This window comes from Spermophilus citellus (genome assembly GCF_964194105.1).
Source record: "Spermophilus citellus genome assembly, chromosome: 5".
NCBI lineage: Eukaryota > Metazoa > Chordata > Mammalia > Rodentia > Sciuridae > Spermophilus > Spermophilus citellus.
In genome coordinates this window covers 159,386,780-159,407,562 of record NC_138186.1, presented here as the reverse complement: position 1 = coordinate 159,407,562, position 20,783 = coordinate 159,386,780, and the positions used below count along the sequence as shown (strand labels likewise).

The window sequence follows — 20,783 nt, the reverse complement described above, 5'->3', positions numbered from 1 at the left end:
TTGAAGGATTTTTAATGGGAAATTGATTGTAAAATAATATTGAAGGAATAGGTAGTGCTCAAAGATGCACATATTTATTGAAACCTTCCAATTATATTATTTACATATATATTTTTACAGTTTTTCAGTCAACAAGTCTGCTAATTTATGTCAGGCTTTCTAGCAGAGCAATTCATTCTTCAGACCTCAACTTAAGTAGCATCTCAGCGGTCTCAAGAATGATTTCAAATGCTGAAATTCATCACCTATCAGTCACTCATTCATTGAGCATCTACTCCGCACAATAATGGGCAGGACAGACACACCAAAGAGACCTGTGGTGGCTGCCCCAAGGAAAATACAACTACAGGGTTGTCAGAAGTGTCTTCTGTGGGAGCTAATTTTTCCTTATTTTCTAAAAGGTTTGAAAATGAGCTGAAGTGATATTAAATAAACTGGACAGAGAAATTTGATGCTGCAATGAAAAGCAGGAAGTAAGGGGACAACCTGAAGGGTGGCCTTATGGGACGGCTCGGGGTATGCTCCCCTCCCATAAGCAGCAGTATTTCCCTGTCTAGTTCCCAGAGGAAAGGTCAGGTTCAGGGACTATTCAGGGGGCCACGAGGGGAGGCCAGCATGCTAATATCCAGTTTCCTTAGGATAATCTGGCTTTGAGATTGAAATCTGGTCCATGTGGACCAGAGAGTAAATCTGTGAGACCTACCTGTGAGAATGGAACTTGGGTCACACAGTTCATAGCTGGTGTTCTTGTTTAAATGTGTCCCCTTCAAAATTCAGTGTTAAAACGTAATGGCCAGTGCCATGCTATGAAGAGATGAGGCCTTTTAGAGGTGGTTAAATTATGAGGGCTCCTCCTCTCGTGAATGGGATCAAGGCACTCACAGGAGGCTTCCCACAGTTCCTCTCACTTGCCCTTCCAACTTCAGCCACGTGAGGACTTGGTGTCCCTACCCTCCCTTCCAGAGATGGAGTAACAAGGTAGCATCTTGGAAACTGAGACTGGGCCCTCCACAAACAAGGAAACTGCTGGCACCTGGATATTGAACTTTAAGTCCCCCAGATTGTGAGAAATAAATTTCTGTGCTTTTAGAACTACCCAATCTCAGGTATTTAGTTGTAACAGCGCAAACAAATTAAGACAACTGGGGATCAGGAGTCAAATGTTTATGAGTCCCATGTCATGCTGCTATTCAAGGGAAAAGAAAGAAAAAAAAAAAAAACACCCTTCTATCTCTCTAGGAAGAATTGGTTAGTAAATTAGAAAAAAAATTCAAAGTCAAATGATAGCAAAACCAAACAAAGTCAGGAGTTGGAAAAGATACTTCAGAAATTAAAAACAATTAAAGGTATAGCCCTGCTATTTTCTCTTAGAAATATATATTTTTTAAATACTATGTCTGTCCTTATAGAAAAATTGTGAAATGTATACATCAAAATCTCATCGGCGTATCTGGAGGTAGGGGCATTATGTTCTTGTTTTTCTGTTCTTTTCCTCTGGTTCATTCACTTGCTACGATTTCAAGGTATCACCTGTTGCTTGCTGTGTCCGACATGACATCGGCACTTTGTCTAGGCCATGGCATGCATGTATAGAAGTTTTCAAAGTCTTTCTCACTTCTAAGCTAGCAAAAAAAAGAGAGTGGAGGGAAAAGTTTTATGTAAAGAGATGTTTTGGCATAAGGTTTAGCTGAGGTTTGGGCAGAGAGAACTGTTAGGAAAATCAAACGGGTAGGAGGGGGGTTTTAATAATTGTGTTCTCATTTCACCCTGGGTTTTCTTAAAATTCAAGTAAATGTTGACTTTGCTTTTTGAGGATGGGTCATATTTCTTTGTATTTCTTTTATGGAAACATGACCTTGAGATTGAACAACAGGAATTTACTTCATACATCATTGTTGCATTTTTCTCAAACACAAAACATTGCCTCAAATTAGAAAAGCTAGATCATGTTAATAAGTCTTGTTGATTTGCTATTTAATAAGAACACCACCCTCTAATTATTTACATACCCTCAGTCCACATTCCCATCCTCACATGCTTAGGATATTAGATCTGTCTGATATAAAGGAATTGCATGAAATTTATAAGTTGAATTTACTTCTTTCATAATCAAGTGTGATATCCTTGGCTATTAGAACAATTGATACTATTTTGGGGAGTTCTTCCCAAGATCTTTCCAAGAGGGTGTTCAGTGGAACACCCTCTCACATCTGATTTTAACCCCAGATTTCCTCAGCAAGCTACTATGTACCTATGTCAGACAGATGTAGGTTATATTTGCTCAGGCGGAAACAGTGGTGTTGGGGAAGTCTGGGAACTGTGGGCAGAACTCTATCCATTGCCCTCAGCTCCTCAATTCAGTGACCGTGAGGGAATTTTAAGCAGTTCAAAAACAGTGTTGTAAGCGTGGGTGAGGCTCATTGGTAGAGAGCTACCCTAGTATGCCCAAGGCCCTGGGTTCAATCCCCAGTAATGCTAAAAAAAAAAAAAAAAAAAAAAAAGAAACCAAAACCCATCAGACAGTATTTTGTGACAAAAGAAAAAAAATATTAAAAAGATTTGCCAAAATGTAATAATTTTTTGATGCAAATATATCATTTAAAAAGTGAAGACAACCCACAGAATGGGAGAAAATATTTACATATACAATGAGATGTCCACAGAACATATTTTTAAATCTTACAATTCAACAGTGAAAAGATTATCTAACTTATTAAATGAGTAAAGTACCTAGAGACAAGTCAAAACAATGAAATACTGCATCATACCCAGCAGGCTGCCTAGAATCAAAAACAATAATACTCTTTAAATGGACAAGAGATAAACCCAGAGGTGCTTTTATCACTGAGCCACATCTCCAACCCTTGTTATCTTTTGAGTCAGGTCTCACTAAGTTGCTTAGGATCTCACTACGTTGCTGAGGCTGGCTTTGAACTTGCAATCCTCCTGCCTCAACCTCCTGAGCTGTTGGGATTTCAGGAGTGCACCATTGTGCCTACTAAAAATCCCATTGAATTGACTTCCTCTTCTACAGTGCCATTCTTTCTTGTTCTTTGCCCTTTTGGGGAGAAAGGCTGGAGGGTAAACTACTTCCCCATACACCTTAAGGTCATGTTCTTAGCAAACTACATGATAAAAAATAGAAAGAAAAAAAATATATATATATAAAATTGCTCACCCTGTGAAGTCAACTGTGTTCTAAATTTATTGTCTACAAAGAATTCAAATGTGGTAAGCATTCTGGTAACAATGTTTAAAACACAGGCAGAGGGCTGGGGATGTGGCTCAAGTGGTAGCGTGCTCGCCTGGCATGCGTACGGCCCAGGTTCGATCCTCAGCATCACATACAAACAAAGATGTTGTGTCTGCTGAAAACTGAAAAATAAATATTGAAATTCTCTCTAAAAAAATAAAAATAAATAAAATAAATAAAAATAAAACACATGCAGATAATAGTAAATTCAAAATGTGTGATTGTATGTAAATTTTTTAAAAATTTAAGCACTTAGGAACATAGATTATAACCTCATTTACAAGTTACACTATTTGAAAGCTACTTTGGGCAACATATATGATATATATTATGAGTTTATTATACAGATCTCATTTTGAATTTTCTCCTTATTTTTTCCCCAGTAGAAAATAAAACCACAAAAAGTTTTAAGTACTATTCCTTTTATTATTCCAGTGCAGAAAAACATTTCCATTTAAAACAAATTGACATGAATATTTAGTTTTTAATATCTGCAATGACCAATAAAATGTAGAATATAAAAATGAATTCACTATTGTAGTATCCAAATTCAATGCATAGAAATTCTTTTCCATCTAAAATATTTTTCTAAAACTACAATCAAAAAATATGTTCACTTAAAACACTTGTGTGATAAAATAATAATTTCAGTTGATTATGCATATCATAAATAGAATATAAGAGATTATATTTCTTTAAATACCATTTGTTTCATGTGTCCAATTTCACATTTCCTAACATCCATTCCACAAGTTAATAAAAAATACAACTGCATGCAAATAAGCTACTGAAATAAAATTCAAGGAGAACAAAAGTTAAAATTAACTTATGAGGTAAATTTTACTTTTGTGTTCAAGCATCACAGGTATAAAAACTACCTCTTTTCACAAAGTCATTCAAATGAATATTTTCACAAAGCCATTACTTCAAGAGCCCAAAATTAAATAAAATTCCATGTTGCATAGGTTATTAAATACCATGCAGCATACCATTTTAAGAAAAAATATTTAACTTAAAAGGCAGAATTCACTTATACTTTGCTTTCTACCCAATTAAAAAAAACTTGAAATAGTTACTGAAATTCCAACAAAAGTGTATATGTGTGTAAATATAAGTGTAATCTATGTAAAAACATATATTCCCAAAATACTGTAGTGCGGTGCAAGGTTCCAAGGAAAATTCATCCAGAGAGTAAGGTGACAAGAAGGCTGAGCAAGCATCCCAGAGCAGATGCAGAGCAGCCAAGGGACTAGATTCACACACTGCTTTTCTGGAGATGAAAAGGTGCTTCTCAGATCCTCCTACTTGCCTGGGAGTTCTAGGCTGGGTCAGAGTGGACCATCAAACTGAATCACTCCGTACTTCCCAGTGATCAGCCAGTTGGGATCCGAAGCCGTGAGCTGTTCACCTTGCCCAGGCTGCAGACCAACCTGAATTTCAGCTTTTAATGTTCTCAGGCTGCAGAGAGGGGCAGGATGGAAGCCACTCAGAGCCTGATGGAAGGGAACAGTAAACGCCCATTTTCTATCACCTGTCAACTTCCTATAATTCAAATCACCCTTGAATAAAATTAAACATGCCTTTTGTAGTTCAGCATACAAATCAGGGGCAACCTGGGACATAGCCGCATATTCGTGAGGCAAAGTCCAAAACATATGATCATGGTAAACCCATCTACCCATTTTAATATAGTTTTCCCAGTCAACCCCACACTTGGACACCCACTTATGATCATAATGTCTTACTTGTTCAATAAGCCAATTAAAGTCACGTATAGTAGTATCAGAAACAAACCATGGAATACATTTTCCATAAAAATGAATCTCAGTAGCCAGGTTAGTGGATAACAAAAAGTCAGCTAATACTAAATCTGTAAGAAGTTCAAACCCAGAATTATCCAGAACAATATCCACTCTAACTATGGGCACTTTTTCTCTTGTTTCCTTGCATTTACTAAGCAATGACCAAAGATGTTCCATATCATTCACTAAAATAAAAGGTTCTAGATCTTCCAAAGAATTTATTAGGTTAGTCTTCTGAGAACTACTTTCGCCACCTGATAGAGATAAATCGCACTTATTTCCCCAGAGTGAAATCTGAAAAAGAAAAGTACAAAACAGTCATCCTTGTTTTAACAACCAACAAAACTCTGTTATGTAGGCAGTGAAGGGAGGGGTTGCTAGGAATAGTCATAAATTTTATTTCCAAAAAACTCCACCAGATCTATACTTTCTCAATGTAAAGTAAGTTTTCATGATGTTCTATCAATAAGGTGAAACAGTGAAATTTTTAGTCAATATGTAATAAACTTGTAAAAAACTGGATTCAGAGTCAGGTATGCTGGCACATACCTGTAATCCCAGCTACTGGACTCAGAAGGCTGAGGCAGGAGGATCACAAGTTCAAGGCCAGCCTGGGCAACTTAACTAGACCATCTCAAAATGAAAAGTAAAAAGGGCTGGGAATACAGCTCAGTGATAGAGCACCCCTGAGATCAATCCCTAGTACTAATCCCCATCCCTTCACACAAATTCACTGGTTTGAATGATTTTTAGCACCTATACTGTTTATTCAGAATGAGGCTTTGCATGTTGAGGATATTAAAACATCATCAAATGTTATGGAGAGGATCAGGTTTTATAATTCAGAGTCAAAAGAAAAACCAAAGTTCCTTTTTTCCTCCCAGTCCTCCGGAAAATAGCCCAGTTTCTTTTACTAATTACATTACCTTTAGGACATGGCAACCTGCCTGAGATTTGGTTCTCTTTTTTGTAAAAAAAAAAAAAAAAAAAAAAAAAATTGGACACAGCGATTTTTGCAAGACCTAACTTTAAATATAACAATATGAACAACAGATCCACTGTAATCAATAATTTGGATTAAAGCTGAATTAATATTCCAAGTTGTTACTTTGTAGAAAATGATACATAGCCCTATTTTTTTTAAGTCATAAAATTACATGTTTAAGACTGCAAGTTCTGGAATTAGACCTGGGTTCAAATCTCAGCATCTTCAATTAACAATCATTGGCAAGTTACTTATATACATACTCTTAAGGCTCAACTTGTGCAACTGAATAATTAGGCAATAATACTTTTCCTCACAGAGTTTTGTGAGAATTAATGACATTATGCATATAAATAATGTACATACAGAAGTACTCAATAAATATTGGCCAAAACAGACTCTATTTTCTTTGTGATTTAAAATAAGGAATATGGTTAGGCATAGTGGTGCACGCCTGAGCTCCAGCTACTTGGGAGACTGAGGCAGGAGAACTGTGTAAGCACAGGAGCTCGAGGCCAGCCTGGGCAACACAGCAAGACCCTGTCTTGATAATGAAATTAGGAAAATACATGTTCCATCTCAAGAGTATTATTCTTAAAAAGACAAATGAGTTTTTTAAAAATTATAAGGCTTAAGTAGTAACGGAAGTGTCCAAGACCACTCTTTTATATAGTTTGAAACACACACAACAGCATAAATAATGGCATTCATTCATCAACTGAGGTCAGGTTCTCTGTTGACCTCCTTCCCACATCCTGATTCATTTCACCTACACAGTTACTGATGCAATTACTTATCTATAGTCTTTCAAGATTACAAGTTCTACAACAGGAAGAATTTGCCTGTTTTTCCTATCACCAAATGTACAGCATCTAGAAGTGTTTGACACAGTAGATCTGTAAGTATTTGCATGGACCCTCGTGAGTGCTGACTTTTAAAAATAGATTAACATTCCCTGCAAACTAGAACACTTCAGGCTTCTCTTGGGATGTTAACCTTTTGCTCACTGTGGGCAGTAAAAAAAGACAACTTTGGCTGCCTTTATTTGGGGAATAGCCTGGAGTAGCTGGCCAAATTAGATGGCAGAAAACAGATTAGTACTCATTTTTCTTTACAATATATTCTACCTATGGGACAAAAAAACATATTCAAAGAAAACTAATTTTTATATTCTAAAAAAGATCAAGGATGAAAGTTGAAAAGGCAAAATAATCAAACAAAAATTTAGTTTAAAAAAACTACTAACATAATACATATAGTACTGATCTATAAATACTGTGTAAGCTGACAATATTGGTATTTATAGAACTGAGTAAAAAACACATTCAGAGGATCTGATCTTTACCTGCAGAAGATGAAAAAACTCAGTTTTCAGCTGATTTGCATCTAGGTCTTCAATAGTACTCCTGAACTTTTGCAAGTGAGTACATAAAGTAATGCCAGGTTCCTGTGACTCAAAGAAATTTTGGTCTTTGGATTCTTTGAATACATCAAAGTCATTGATTGGTGGACTAAAGTAGAAGAAAAACATAAGTGAAACATTTATATTAAGTCCATATCTTTTTTAAAAAACAAATTTGGGTTAATTGTAGTACTTTAAAGGGAAGAAATTATCCAGTCTCAATAATCAATGGTAACAAACACTAGATAACACAGATAAGCAAGTTACACAAAAATAAATTCCCAAACTCATTTTAATTGTCAAAGATTCTCAAATCAGCTATTTTACTGGAATTAAATCAGATTTACTATGCATTATAGAATGACAAATTTTGATCATTTACTTATAGATCTTATAGATTTTTAGTGTGTGCATGTCAAATTTTATTCCCAGGTTTTTACCAAAGGCTGTGTTTATGTGATGTCTACATTTTCATGCTGTCCAGTGACAGAAATATAACTTAGAAGATAGGAATACTAACACAATAGCCTTAACAGAATGGAAAAGACATTCTGATGATCTGATGTTCTAAATTAGCTACTTTGCCCAGGAGTCATCCATATTAGGGTAAAAACATACCAGCACTTATATAGCCAAATGATGGCTGCCTCCTTCTGGTCAGTCAGTCACCAGGGGAAGTTATACCTTTATTCCAAGGATGCTGCCATTGCGCAAAGCACTTTGGGAATTTTCTTTAGAACCTGTGGCATATCATTAAATGTCCTGCGACCACATGTCTTCCCCTGGAGTCACCTTACTTTTGGAAACAGCCAAAAATCACTCAGAGCAATTTCAGTATAATAAAATATGTAATCAAATTGAATAGTTTTGGCCTTTATTAAAGGATGACAAAAATAATAAAACTAATTTTTCTTTTTGAAGCTGTAAACTGGCTCTCAAAGAAAATCCAAAGAATACAAAGCTATTTTTAGCAATGACAGCACTGCTGAAATCAGTTAAGTCTCCCAAGGTGACTTAAAACAACAAAATCCATTTAGATGCAGATATTCAAATGCAGGGTCAGCAAACCTCAGCTTGCAAAACCTATCAGGCCCACCACCTGTGTTCTATAATAGGCAAACTAAAAATGATTTTCACACTTATGAATGATTACAAAGCAAAAGAAAAGCAATATTTTGTGACATGTAGAATTCAAATTTCAGTGTCCATAAATGAAGTTTTCCTGAAACACAGCCATGCTCATTTATTTACATATAGCTTATGGCTACTTTCACACAATGGCAGAGCTGAGTAGCAGCAACAGACACCATATGGCCCACAAAGGCCAAAATACTTATCATTGGTGCTCTCCTGAAGAATGTTTTGGCAACACATGTTCTTATGTTTTATTAACAAATCATTCATAAGCTGATAATGAACCTTATTTTAACCTCACATAAATGTTCTCATTTTGAAATGTTTGCTACTTTACAATCTACTGAAGCTATATGTATGAGCACACACCGTAATCTGGTGATTCACTCCAAGATATATTCCCAACAGAAATACATATTCTAATTAAAAATGTAATGGAATGTTTGTATCTGCATTCTTCATAATAACCCCAAACAAAATACTTGACTAAACATTAAGATACTATGTGAGACAATAGAGGGATTTGCTGTTCTGATGACGCCTTATAAACTCTGAAATACTATTTTTATGAATAAAGTATTTGCTTGTTTCCTCTGTCCCAACTTGATTTGTTTATATAATTATTTCAAATTAACATTTTTTTGCTAATAACCACAATTCGTTTTACTCTATAGAGTCTTTATGAGGATTTTTAGTAAGTTCATACTAGATTCAATCTTATTTCTATTTTGGACAAGTGGATTCAAATTACTAAGAATCTATTCAACTGATATAATTTGTGGAAATATCCAACAGCAAATTAGTATTTGCTGAACTCAACTGAATGCAGGCTATCTCTTGTTTATACTGAAAACTTATCTTTCACCCTTAAAAAAAAAAAAGCACAAACTGTCTAATCATTTGCTCTTTAATAGGTATACACTTACCTCTGGATAATTGCTTCATGAATTCTACGATACATGTAGCATTCTACATACAACCACGGTGAGTAGAACCAACTTGGTGTCCTATCACTTTCCCTTAAAAGACTCTGTTGATATTCTAGGTACTTATTCCATATGTTCGTATCAACATAGTTCTCAACCAAAGGGATGATTGGTTTATCTGTTTGCAATTCATTTCGTAACTTAGAAAGAAGAGAAATAGCTTTCTTTTCAGCTTCTATGCCTTCCTGAGGGAGGGGGGAAAAATGACAGTGAGTGTGTGCCTGTGTGTATAATTCCTCTAGGGTGGTATATTTTTATGATAAGGACCTAAATTTAAGAAGGAAAGAAAAATCCTGTATTGATTTCAAAACTGTTGTTTATGTATTTTACAAATTCCTGAAAACACTTAAATTTCGAATTTTTGAGCTGAAAATCAAAGAGAACACATAGATCTCATACTAACATAATCATGCCTTATTTATCAGCTTTTTAACTTTTTTTAAGTTCTGGCTTTCTATATCTTCAGGTAGGTTGAGGCACCACTGCTAGGTTCCCTGTCTTTCATACTTCTCTGGTGGCACTGCTAGAAAAGGAATTCTGGCCTTCCTGAGATCCCTCTTAGCATATCAAGAGGGTTTTCTTATTCTTTGTTCTCTACTGCATTCCAGATAAGTTAGAGAGACCCTGATAGACAAGGCACTGCAGTATTATATCACCTAACAAGCCAACTGGAGAGGGGACAAGTGTCATGGGATCAGAATAAAGTGACATGGCACCTTTACTTTTATACCAGCAAAATTCTTGCCTAATTTTTTAAAAAATATATAAACCTTGTAAAATACATACAGAATAAATGTAGGAAATAATCATTAAGCCTAGCTGAATGATTTTATATTCACTCCCTACCAATTAGGCCTATAATGGTCAATATACTCAACACCGACATCTCCCCAGGATTTTTTTTTTTTTTTTTTTTTTTTGGTGGTGGTGGTGTTAGGGATCAAAACAAGGGCCTTCCTGATGCCAGGCAAATGCTCTGAACTACATCCCCAACATCCAATTGTCAATTTTTTTTTTCCAAGTAGAAATCTGTTTTGCTGCTAGAACAAAAGGCTGAAGCTTTATATACTCTTCAGGTTCAGAAATAGAAAAGGTTGTAAAAAATACGAAATTTTAGGAGCTAAGCATGCAAGTCCCAATATGGCTAACTTTCTCCAAATCTCTATCCTGGAATCATTAGCATCTTTATTTAATAATAAATTCCAAAAACTGAAGATTTTAAAGGGTAAGTACCCTCTTTTTAAAGCAGCAAATATTTGTCAGAGCTAAGAACCAATGTTTGTGTCAATGCCAGTTTGTTATTTTGCTTTAACTTAATTCAAACATTTATTGAACCTGTATGTGCCAAATTCTGTGCTCAGAGCCAAAGATGAATAAAGCCTAGACCTATTTCCACAAGATCCATATCTGCCAACCAGGTAATATAATAGGATGAGCCTTTGACAGGCAGAAATCTGTAGCATGGCTCCTTTGGGGACAAACATGGTTTTGCTGTAGCTGGGGATTCAGAAAGCTTGGAGAACACATGGGACTTAAGAGTGGCTATAAGTATGAGAGAGACATGAAGGGAAAAAAAAGCTACTAAGAACAGACTTTAAGTTAGTATTTTATTAGATTTTGTCCTGTATCCAGGAGTGGGAAAGAGAGTAGGGCTGGAGGGACAGTAGAATCTGCTTTCTCATTCTTAACCGTCTAATGATATGAGCATACAGGCCAAGCAGCAATGTACCGAGTCAATCATATTATATTTTAGGTCACTCCAGTAGAAAATATTGAAATTACCAAACAATTATGGTAATTTGCTTAAGACTATGACCAAATACTCAAGCAAATGACCCAAATTTGGTTAAATGATACTTGAGTGATAAGTATATATATCCACAGAAAACAAAATTGTGCTTATGTGATAAACAATGGAACATCAACAGAAATGTCAGTATTCAAGGCTAGTCTCAGCAACAAAGAACAACAGGCAGAGGTGGAAGGGGTACACATCCCAGCTATCCAGGACTCCAGACTAGGCAATTTAGAGACCTTGTTTCAAAAAGGAGGGTGGGACTCACAATGTAATTCAGAGATAAAACCCTGCTGGGTTCAACCTTCAACTCCCATTGGAGAAAAAAAAAGAACAAAAAAAAAAGAACAATAGGTCAATAGGTGCCCTCTATTATGTTATGCCAGGATTAGTTCTGAAGACAATATATAGGAGATTGAAGGAAATCCAACATTACACTCAAATTGCCTGTATGCTGCCTTGCTCCTTTCAATTTGCCCAGGAAAACATCACCAATCATTTTAAATCTTTGTTGTCGATTCTTTAAAAAAAAAAAAAATGTATTGGTGTATGTGTGGTCTTTCAGTCTCTTATATAAAAGAATGATTACTGGACTTGCAAGTGTAAAGACCTTTATCTCCAATAATATAGTTATTTAGAATTTTCCTCACCATTAACAGAATGGACAAGGTGATTTCTAAAGTCCTACCTCACTCTGAATGCCAATGAATCTTTCACAACTTCAATCACATCATGTTAATCAATCAGAACTCATATTACTCTTCACTTTTAGTTTTTCATAGCAGCCTGATCTTCCAGGACTTAAGAACTTAAATTAGTAATATAAATACTATAATTCAGCTAAATTTAAAATTAAAAAAGCTTTTCTGTGCAAGTCAACAACCTAATCACTATTTTATAGCATGATATATATTAAAAACATGTTCCAAAGTCTAAATACATGACAGACTACGTTTTTAGAGTATCAACTCTTTTTTTCTAAGCTGGAGATAGGCTTGACCCACGATTATACTTCATTTCAACATATTACATTAAAACCAGATAAATATTTGGCCCATGTATTCATTTTGACATCTTACACAAAAGCAAAAATCTTCAATACCTACTCTCATTCTGTCAAAAAAGTAAAGTTAAAACACAATTCTTACCTCTCCATGTTTCTCAAAAAACTCACTTTTGTGTCGATGCAATGTATCAATAGCCTTAGTTAAAATCAGTGGTATTCTGTCTTTAATTGTAAGATATGCAAATGATCTAGAAGAGAGAGTCACATACATTACTTAGTGGCTTTAACACTAAAAGATAGGTCATCTTTTAGTTTCTGGAGTATCTGATTTAAATTAAAATTCCTTTCCATGCAATTATGAAAAAGTAAACCCGTTTGTCCACTAAATTGACAAAAGAAAATCTGAAAACTTCTGTTATGTCATGGAAACTAAATTATCCTGGTGCCTCTAATCCCAGTTTTAATCTTTCTTATCTTTCCATCCTTTTCTTTTCCTGAATCAGAAACCAGTTTAACAATGAGATAGCTAGGAAAAGATTAGCTTTGAAAGGAAGGAGGCTCTAGTTCCAGGCTTACTACTTACTAACTTCATCAGCTTAGAAAGACGAATAAGGCAACAGAGGTAAAACTGCGCTAAAGACTCTAATACGTTTGAGGAATGAAATAAATTAAAAATACTTATGCATCTATTCTTATTTCAATTCTTTTCGAAGGTTTTTCTTACTACCTTCTCTATCTGCACAAAGAATTCCTCATTCTATTCCACTAAACAAGGTGAACTACTCGTCTTACTCTAAATACGGCTAAAAAATCAGAGATTTTCCATAAATGCTAAAAATGAAGAATCCTGGAGATGAGGAAAAATTTACACTTGCATTAAAAAATTAAAATGATTCTTGATTTTAGACATATGAAACCAAGATTTACAGATTATCTATGTGATTATATTTTAAGAAAACATATTTGATTCAGTGAGTAACAACAGGATTAGGTGGTGAAATTCTGTGCAGCTTTTTAAACATCTGTAATACAAAGCTTAGCAGTGTTTATATCTCAAATCACCAAACACAAAGTAAAACCAACAGAGTTCACAAGATAGTTTTGAAAAGAATGCCTCTATTCAAATCATTTATTCCAAATTTAATTTGAGATCACTATACTCCTGAAAATTCAAGTATTTTATGTCAGTTTTCAAATTTTTGGGCTTAGGTACTTCAAATACTTCTTCAAAGGTTTTCTTAAATGATAACTCTGAAACCTTAAGGGGAAAAAAAAAACTGCAAAAACACATTAAGACTCTGTGGTGCTTCAACTATAGTAAAGCATTGTTTTCGTCTGATATGAATACTAATTACTCTGATTAGAATTTTTAAAAAATCACTAATACTTTGAAAGGAGGAAGGAACATAAACCAATGGACACAAATTTTCTAAGGCAGCAGATTCAAAAACAAGTGAAGGTCTTCCTTTGAGATTTCACTTTAATTGTATTGTTCTTTTTCTATTACTTTTCCTCATACAGAGGTCTGCACCCTTCATAAAGTCCCTGGCCAGGTGAGGCCAGAGGATCCTAAGGAAGTGCTCACTCCCCTTATGTGCAGGACCCTGAGGGGGCCTTGGTGCCTCTCTGGCTTTAATATACTCCCTGGCCAGGTAGCTCTTTGTCTTCTGTTTCCTGCAATATTTTGAAGGAATGACCTATTTCAAATAGGAACTTGGCCACCCAATTTATGCAAATAGGTGTTACATTAATCATCCACAGCTTTGCCTAAATAGCCCCAAACCACTGTAAATCATGCTCCCCATCCACTTTTCCTTTCCCAGATGTAGTCATACATTCTAAACATATTCATATGGTAAATTCCAAAAATACAATTTCTAAATTTTAAATCAATAAATGTGTTATTATTTTTGCTTATCACCTAACTGCACTTAACTTATAAAATTAAAACTTCACCATAGGTATGTGTAGGAAAAAACATAGCACTATAATATAGGATTCGGCTTTCAGGCGTCCACTGGGGGTCCCGCTACTCCAAGAGGAGCTACTTGTACACACATTTTGTGAGATTATGAGTTAATTTGATCAGCGCCAGGACTAAACACACATCCCCCCCGACCTCCGATTCCCAACTTTTACAGAGAATTTTACCCTCCCTACACACAAGGGCATTTATTACAGTGGATAAATCGGCGGCCACCGACAGAGACTGCACAGCGGATCCGGGTCTTGAGCTGGCGGCGGCCTCCCGCCCCATGCGAGTCCGCGGGACCCCAGAAGGCGCCCTGGGACGTGGTTCCCCACGGCGGGACTTGAACTCGCAGCCTGGGGCAGCGCGCACCCTCCGCTCGTTACCCACACGTTCCCGGCTAGGCCTGGCTCGCCGCAAAAGTGGGCAGGAGAAAAGCGAGACGAACCCCACGTCCTGTCCCGAGAGAGACGCCGGAGCATCAGCCATCCCGTCGGGCGTTACCGGCCCCAACGCTCGGGTTTCGCCGATGGCAGGAAGAGCGAAGGAGGAGCTGAGAAAGCGTGTGCTGCAGCTTAAAAAAAAAAAAAAAGTGCTTTTGAACGAAAAACTTTATTTGGTGCCCGGACAAGTGGCAAACAATGGCTGGCTCGAGGACGCAGAGATCTTCCGGGGACGAAGGCGACAACAGCGGAGGGCAACGAGTGGAGCGGAATCAGGAAGCTGGCGGAAGGCGGAAGCAGGCAAGGACCGGGAGTCCCAGGGCCTAGGGAGCGGAAGAGGTCGCGGCGGCGCGAGTCACGTGGTCCGGAGATCACGTGGCCCGGGACGCTGGCACACCGCGGGGCCCGCAGTTTTGTACGCTTGCGCAGTACGCGCTCTGGGAGGAAGAGCTTTCCCGGGACCAGGGTTGGCGGTGTGCACGGCGGCTGCCGGGTGACTGTGCTTTGCCCTGTGGCCCTGCTGCGGAAGTTCGCGCCCTTGGCGCTTTCCTCTTTTCCCGGAGAGGTTAGTACACTGCCTTTCCTTAGCACCTGCGTGGCCCGGCACCGAGGTCTCTGCCTTGGCCCCTGGACCCCCGAAGCCTCCCTGGTGATAACAGGTTTCGTCAGTACTGCTAGGTTCCCCTGCCTCTTACAGTGATCTTCGGTGGACTTAGCTGGGAATAAAAAGCACTCTAAGTCAGCAAACACTTGTTGACCCCAGTTGTGAGCCAGAGCATGGTGGTAGCTGTAAAGATGAATAGGGTAGTTTTGCATTCAAGGAATATAAAGGCATACTCCCAAAGATGAGTGCTACTTATGCATTGAATCATAACCTACCTGTAACCGTTTTCTTAATTGCTGTTATTATTCTTAAAAAGTAAAAATGTGCCCATGAACTGAGTATATGTCTTGTATTTCATTTTTAAAAAATCAGCTGATGCCTATGTCTAGGCATTATTGTCACAGGAGATACAACATGAACAAACACAAAAATTTGTTTCATGGAGATTATATTTTAGAGGAGGCAGAAATATTTGCTGTTTTATTTTTCCTTTAGCATTGTCACTGATGTATATTTCACTGATTTGCCACATTTATTGTTTGCCCCCTCCCAATATAAGGTTCAAAAGGGATTCTTGTCTTTTATTTTCAGTTGTATTATAAGCACCTAGCACAATACCTGGCACTTGGTAAGGACTCAGTTCATATTTCTTGTATAAATTAATAAACTAAAAATACAAGATATGCAAGTAATGATAAATAAAATGGAGAAATAGAAAGTGAAGGAAATCAGATTGTGTGTATTGAATGAAGTGTCTGGAGGAAGGCTTGGCTAGATGGGAAATATTTGAAGGGGATAAGGGAGCTAGGCTTATAGATTCCTGGGAGAAGAGCTTAGGGAACAATTAGTGTGAAGATCCAAAGACCAAGGTGAGGAGCAGAGCTGTAGGGCAAGAGATGTAGGAAATGTCAGAGGGGTGGTGAAGAGCCAGAAAATGTGGGTATTTGAAGACCATTTTAAGGGTTTGGAGCATTTATTGTAAAAGAAATGTGAAGCCATCATCAAATTTTGCACTGAGAAAAGATGTGGTCCTGCTTCTCAAATGATCACTTTCATTGGTATGTGAGAAGAATCTATAGGAGGCCAAGGACAGAAGCTGGGAGACCAGGTAAGAGGCTCTTATTGGTTGCAATGTAGCTTAGTAGTAGAGCACTTGCCTAGAGTGTGTGAGGAGGCCCTGGGTTAAATTCTTAGCACAGAAAGGGATTGGGAAGAGGCTATTAAAATAATATGTGGGAAAGATAGTAACTTAGACAAGATGGTAACAGTATCAGTGGTGAGAACTGCTTTGAATAAGGCCAGTTGGAATTACTGACAAACTGGGTATGGAGAATGAAGGGAGGAATCAAGGCCAACTCAAGGTTTTGGGTTTTAGCAAATGTAAGAATTGCTATTTGTGAATGGGGAAGACTGTGGGAAGATTTCAGAAGCTCAGTTTTGAACATGTTACATTTTGGTTGCTTATCAGAGTGGTTTAGAGTAAACAGTTGCTGTCCATCTATATTTAAATGATATATAAAACTGCAAGAGTTGGATTGGGGAGAAAAGAAGCCTAGAGGCTGAGCCCTGGTGCATTCCATTCTTGAGGGATGAAAAAACAGGGAAAAATAGAAGGTGCAGTCAATGAGGAAGAAGGAAAACTGCCAGTGCAGAATTCTAGACACCAACCGAAGAAGGTGCTTTAAGGAGGGTGGAGTGACCAACTGCATCAAATGCTTGATATGTCAGGTAAAGTGAAGACTGAGAAATGAGCAAAGGATTTAGGAAGGTGAAGGTCTTTGACGACATTAACAGGTGAATTTGGATAAAGTGGTAGGGATGAAAGCCCAAATGGAGTGAGTTTGAAAGAAATCAGAGAAAAAGAATTGGAGACAATGAATAAAACTCCTTTTAGAGGAATAGGAAAGGAACTCAGAAAAAGTGTGCAAAAGGAAAATGGGATCAGGGGAGAGTTAATTTTTTTTAAGTGGGAGAAATTATAGCACAGATATATAGAATGTTTTAGTGAAAGGGAAAATAAGGCATGGGAGAGGGGAGAAAAGTGGGAAAGGATGAGATTCTGTGTATTTGTGGTGGACTTGGCTCTGTCATAGAAAAAAAGGACTTGGCTCTGTCATAGAAAAGGATGAGATTCTGTGTAGTTGTGGAGGAATTGGCTCTGTCATAGAAAAGAAGCAGTGGGTAGGCAGGTCGATGATGGCTGTGGGTTTGTCTTGTGGAAGTTCCCTTTTATCAGTGAAAGAAGAAGTAAGTCATTATTGAGAATGAGAAAGAAGGGGGAGACTTGAAATTTTGAGGCAAGTGTGGAGAGTGGATTACAGTTGGGAGATGTAAAATTGTTGGGCAGCATGAAAGGACCACCTGGAGTGGTCCTGGTTTTAGAGAGAAGACAGTGTGTTGTTTAGTCTAAGAACATTCGGCTGCAGGAGTGCAAGCACAAATTAGGTGAGTTATGTTTAATTAGTTGTGGTTATGTCACATGCATGTGGCGGGGGACACACGGGTTTCACAGGGTAGGAAGAGATTATAATGGTAGGCTGTGGAACATATAAGCTAGGTGTAAAGGAAGTGATGTCAGAGGAATGAGAAACAATGAAAAGGTGGGTGGGTCATCTAATTGTAGGTCCTGTTGGATTGAGAGAATTGTTGGCCATGGGTAGTAGAAGGAATGAGCTGGGAAGATAGGCAGTAGTGTTTGGAGAGTGGACTGGGTGAAATTGGGAATGATACAAGGTTGCACTCAGGGATGGTAGCAGATTTAGAGAGCACTGTCCAAGAGAAATATGCATGGTACAAATCCTAAGCATTCTAGAAACTGCACTGACAATAGTAAAAATAAATGACAATTTAACAATGTATTTTATTTAGCCAACTATATCAAAAAGTGTTATGTCAACAAGTAGACAATATAAAAATTATCGAGACATTTTCCTTTTTTAAAATGAAATCTGAGTCTATACTAGCCTCATTTCAGGTACTTAGTAGACACATGTGCTGGCTGGGTGCCACTGAATAGATTAGAACATGTGATTGTGGGAGTGAACGGCTGGGTGAGAGTGGAAAACAAGGTCACCCAGGAAAAGAGGTCAGAGCTCAGAGGCCAGGGTATCAGAAGGCTCATTTTCACTGCTGACCTGCACAGGTAACAGAAGCCACCAAGAGATATAATGAGAATAATATAATGTATGTGATTTATTATTATGTGCTTTTGTAATGTTGGGGTAAATTTTTAAATCTGGTATATTATTTTATCTTTAGTTCATGTAATTCAAATTTCACTTACCTGTAATGCATTCTGGTTTTTAGCAATGCCTAAAATTTGTGTGTGTGTGTGTGGAGGGGGAATCTGTGTCTTTCTCAGCAAAGCTACAGAGAAAACATACTTCTCCTTTGTCCTGTAGCTTTTACATTTTTGTGGAGGGTTTCACATAGCTCCCGTATTAAAACAGTTGTTAGAATGTGGAGGTAAAGAATGTGATCACAGACAGTGAAAGAATCCAGTTCTGTGTACAGATTTCTGAAATGTTTTATAGTTTCTCCAAAATGTACTTGTTATACTAGCAGGGAATAGTACTAATTAAAGGTGAACTATATTACCTAATTTGAGGAAAGCTAACAGAATAACAGCTTTTGAAGATACTTGAAAGCAGCAGGTTCTACCTCATAAACATCATTGGTGATTCATAATTGTCCTTATTTTTCTTGAGGGAGGCAATACAGTGTAGTGACTTCCTAACCAATTAATTTCTGTGAACCTCGGTTTTCTCATCTGTAAAATGCTTCACTGGGTTATTGTAAGGTAACATAAAGCACTTGGTATGTAGAAAGTAATGTCTTAGTCTGTCTCAGTAACTCCTTTGCTTTTTTACCAAGACATCATTTTTCTGAAATACATCTGACCTCTGGATCTCAATTAAAAGTTCTGGTTTCTCTCTGTCCATAGAAACTCCATAGGATGGCCTGGCATGGTGGGGCACACCTATATTCCCAGCCTCCAAGGAGATTGAGGCAGGACGATCGCAAGTTCAAAGTCAGCTTCAGCAACTTAGTGAGGCCTAAGCAACTCAGTGAGGTCTCTAAAATATTAAAAAGGGCTAAGGATATTGTTCAGTGGTTAAGTGCCCCTGGGTTCAATCCTCAGGTACCTTCCCAAAAAGAAGAAAAGAAAAGAAAACGAAACTTCATAGCATCACCTAATGAATCCTCTTGGAATCTGGCTCCTGGCTCCTTTTCCGTCCTCTTCTCATTCAGCTCCCTGCTGCCTCCCCTGAAGTTACACTCTATTTGTCAGATAAATAATACATTGTACCTGGTCTGTTTGATTTGCTGATCCCTTTGCCCTTTCAAGACCCAGTTCAGATGTCCCCAGAGTGACTGTGCCACACTGCTTCTCATCCCACACACTCCCTTCTCCAGACCCCGTAGTGTTTGCACATCACACTCTGTCGTGTGCTGGACTGTGAATTCTGAAGTCAGGGTCCATACTTGAGTCTGTACCACCTAACTTTTTTTTTTTTTTTTAAAGAACTGTTATTGACCCATAGGCTCACTTTTGAAAGAACACATATTTAGAGGCTGTCAGTCTGTTCAGTAGTACAGTGCTTATTTAGCATGTGCAAAAGCACTGGATTCCATCCTCAGCACTGGGGAAAAAAGAACACACATTTAATACTGTAAATAAGAGGGGAAAATATTCACCTCTGCAGTCTCTTTCCTTTGTTTGGACTCTGTACATCTGACATGTCTGACCCCCCTGTCAGGCCCAGCTCCAACCTAAAAAGCATCTTCTATTTCAAGAAGCAGCTTCAGTTTTTCTGGGAGTCTCTCCCAGTTCTGCATGTAAAATTGAGCGAGTTCCTTGTGTGTTTCCTCGACATCTCAGTGGTGGGGTTTATTCTATGAAATTACGGTGAGCAGATGAAAACGCCTGTCTCCTCCAAGAGAGGGGAGCACCTCTATGGCAGGGACACTTGTCCATTCATGGAGACATCCTTGGCCTCAGCCAGTTGCTTATCTCACTGTAAAGGTTGAATAAAAGTTTTTGTTTGTTTGTTTTAGTTTTGGTACCAAGGATTAAACCCAGGGGCGCTTAACCACTGTGCCACATACCCAACCCCCCCCCTTTTTTTGGTTGTTGATGGAGGTTTATTTTATTTATTTATACGTAGTGCTGAGAATCGAACCCAGTGCCTCACACATGCTAGGCAAGTGTACTACCACTGAGTCACAATCCCAACCCATTTTCTGTTTTTTGTTGTTGTTTTTGTGGTGCTGGGGATCAACTTAGGGCCTTGTACAAGCAAAGCAAGCACTCTACCAACTAAGCTATACCCCACCACCCCCAATCCTTTTTTAAAAAAAAAATTTATTTACAGACATGGTCTCACTGAGTTGCTTAGGGCCT

General features: G+C 37.7%; 2 protein-coding genes across 6 annotated transcripts in view; one reads left to right on the top strand and one right to left on the bottom strand.

Annotated features, from left to right (window-relative positions):
• Positions 1 to 3,664: 3,664 nt before the first annotated feature.
• On the bottom strand, positions 3,665 to 14,978 carry ARMT1 (acidic residue methyltransferase 1). 3 transcript variants are annotated; one of them, XM_081295155.1, is made up of 5 exons: positions 14,543 to 14,978; positions 12,506 to 12,611; positions 9,503 to 9,747; positions 7,386 to 7,551; positions 3,665 to 5,349 (listed from the first exon to the last, which is right to left on the bottom strand). In XM_081295155.1, the coding sequence occupies exons 1-5, from the start codon at positions 14,812 to 14,814 to the stop codon at positions 4,582 to 4,584; spliced, it is 1,557 nt and encodes a 518-aa protein (XP_081151281.1). In that variant the 5' UTR covers positions 14,815 to 14,978; the 3' UTR covers positions 3,665 to 4,581. The 3 variants fall into 3 exon arrangements, with proteins under 3 accessions (XP_081151281.1, XP_081151282.1, XP_081151283.1); XM_081295156.1 differs by having other exon boundaries at positions 14,705 to 14,978; XM_081295157.1 differs by having other exon boundaries at positions 14,781 to 14,978.
• A 57-nt stretch (positions 14,979 to 15,035) lies between these two features.
• RMND1 (required for meiotic nuclear division 1 homolog) overlaps positions 15,036 to 20,783 on the top strand; it is a 44,330-nt gene continuing 38,582 nt past the window's right edge. Inside the window, exons 1-2 of one of the 3 annotated variants that reach the window (XM_081295158.1) lie at positions 15,036 to 15,341; positions 16,425 to 16,487. The gene's annotated coding sequence lies outside the window, so the exon portion shown is untranslated. The remainder of the gene's footprint in view (positions 15,342 to 16,424; positions 16,488 to 20,783) is intronic. The other 2 variants (XM_081295160.1, XM_081295159.1) reach the window with 2 other exon arrangements.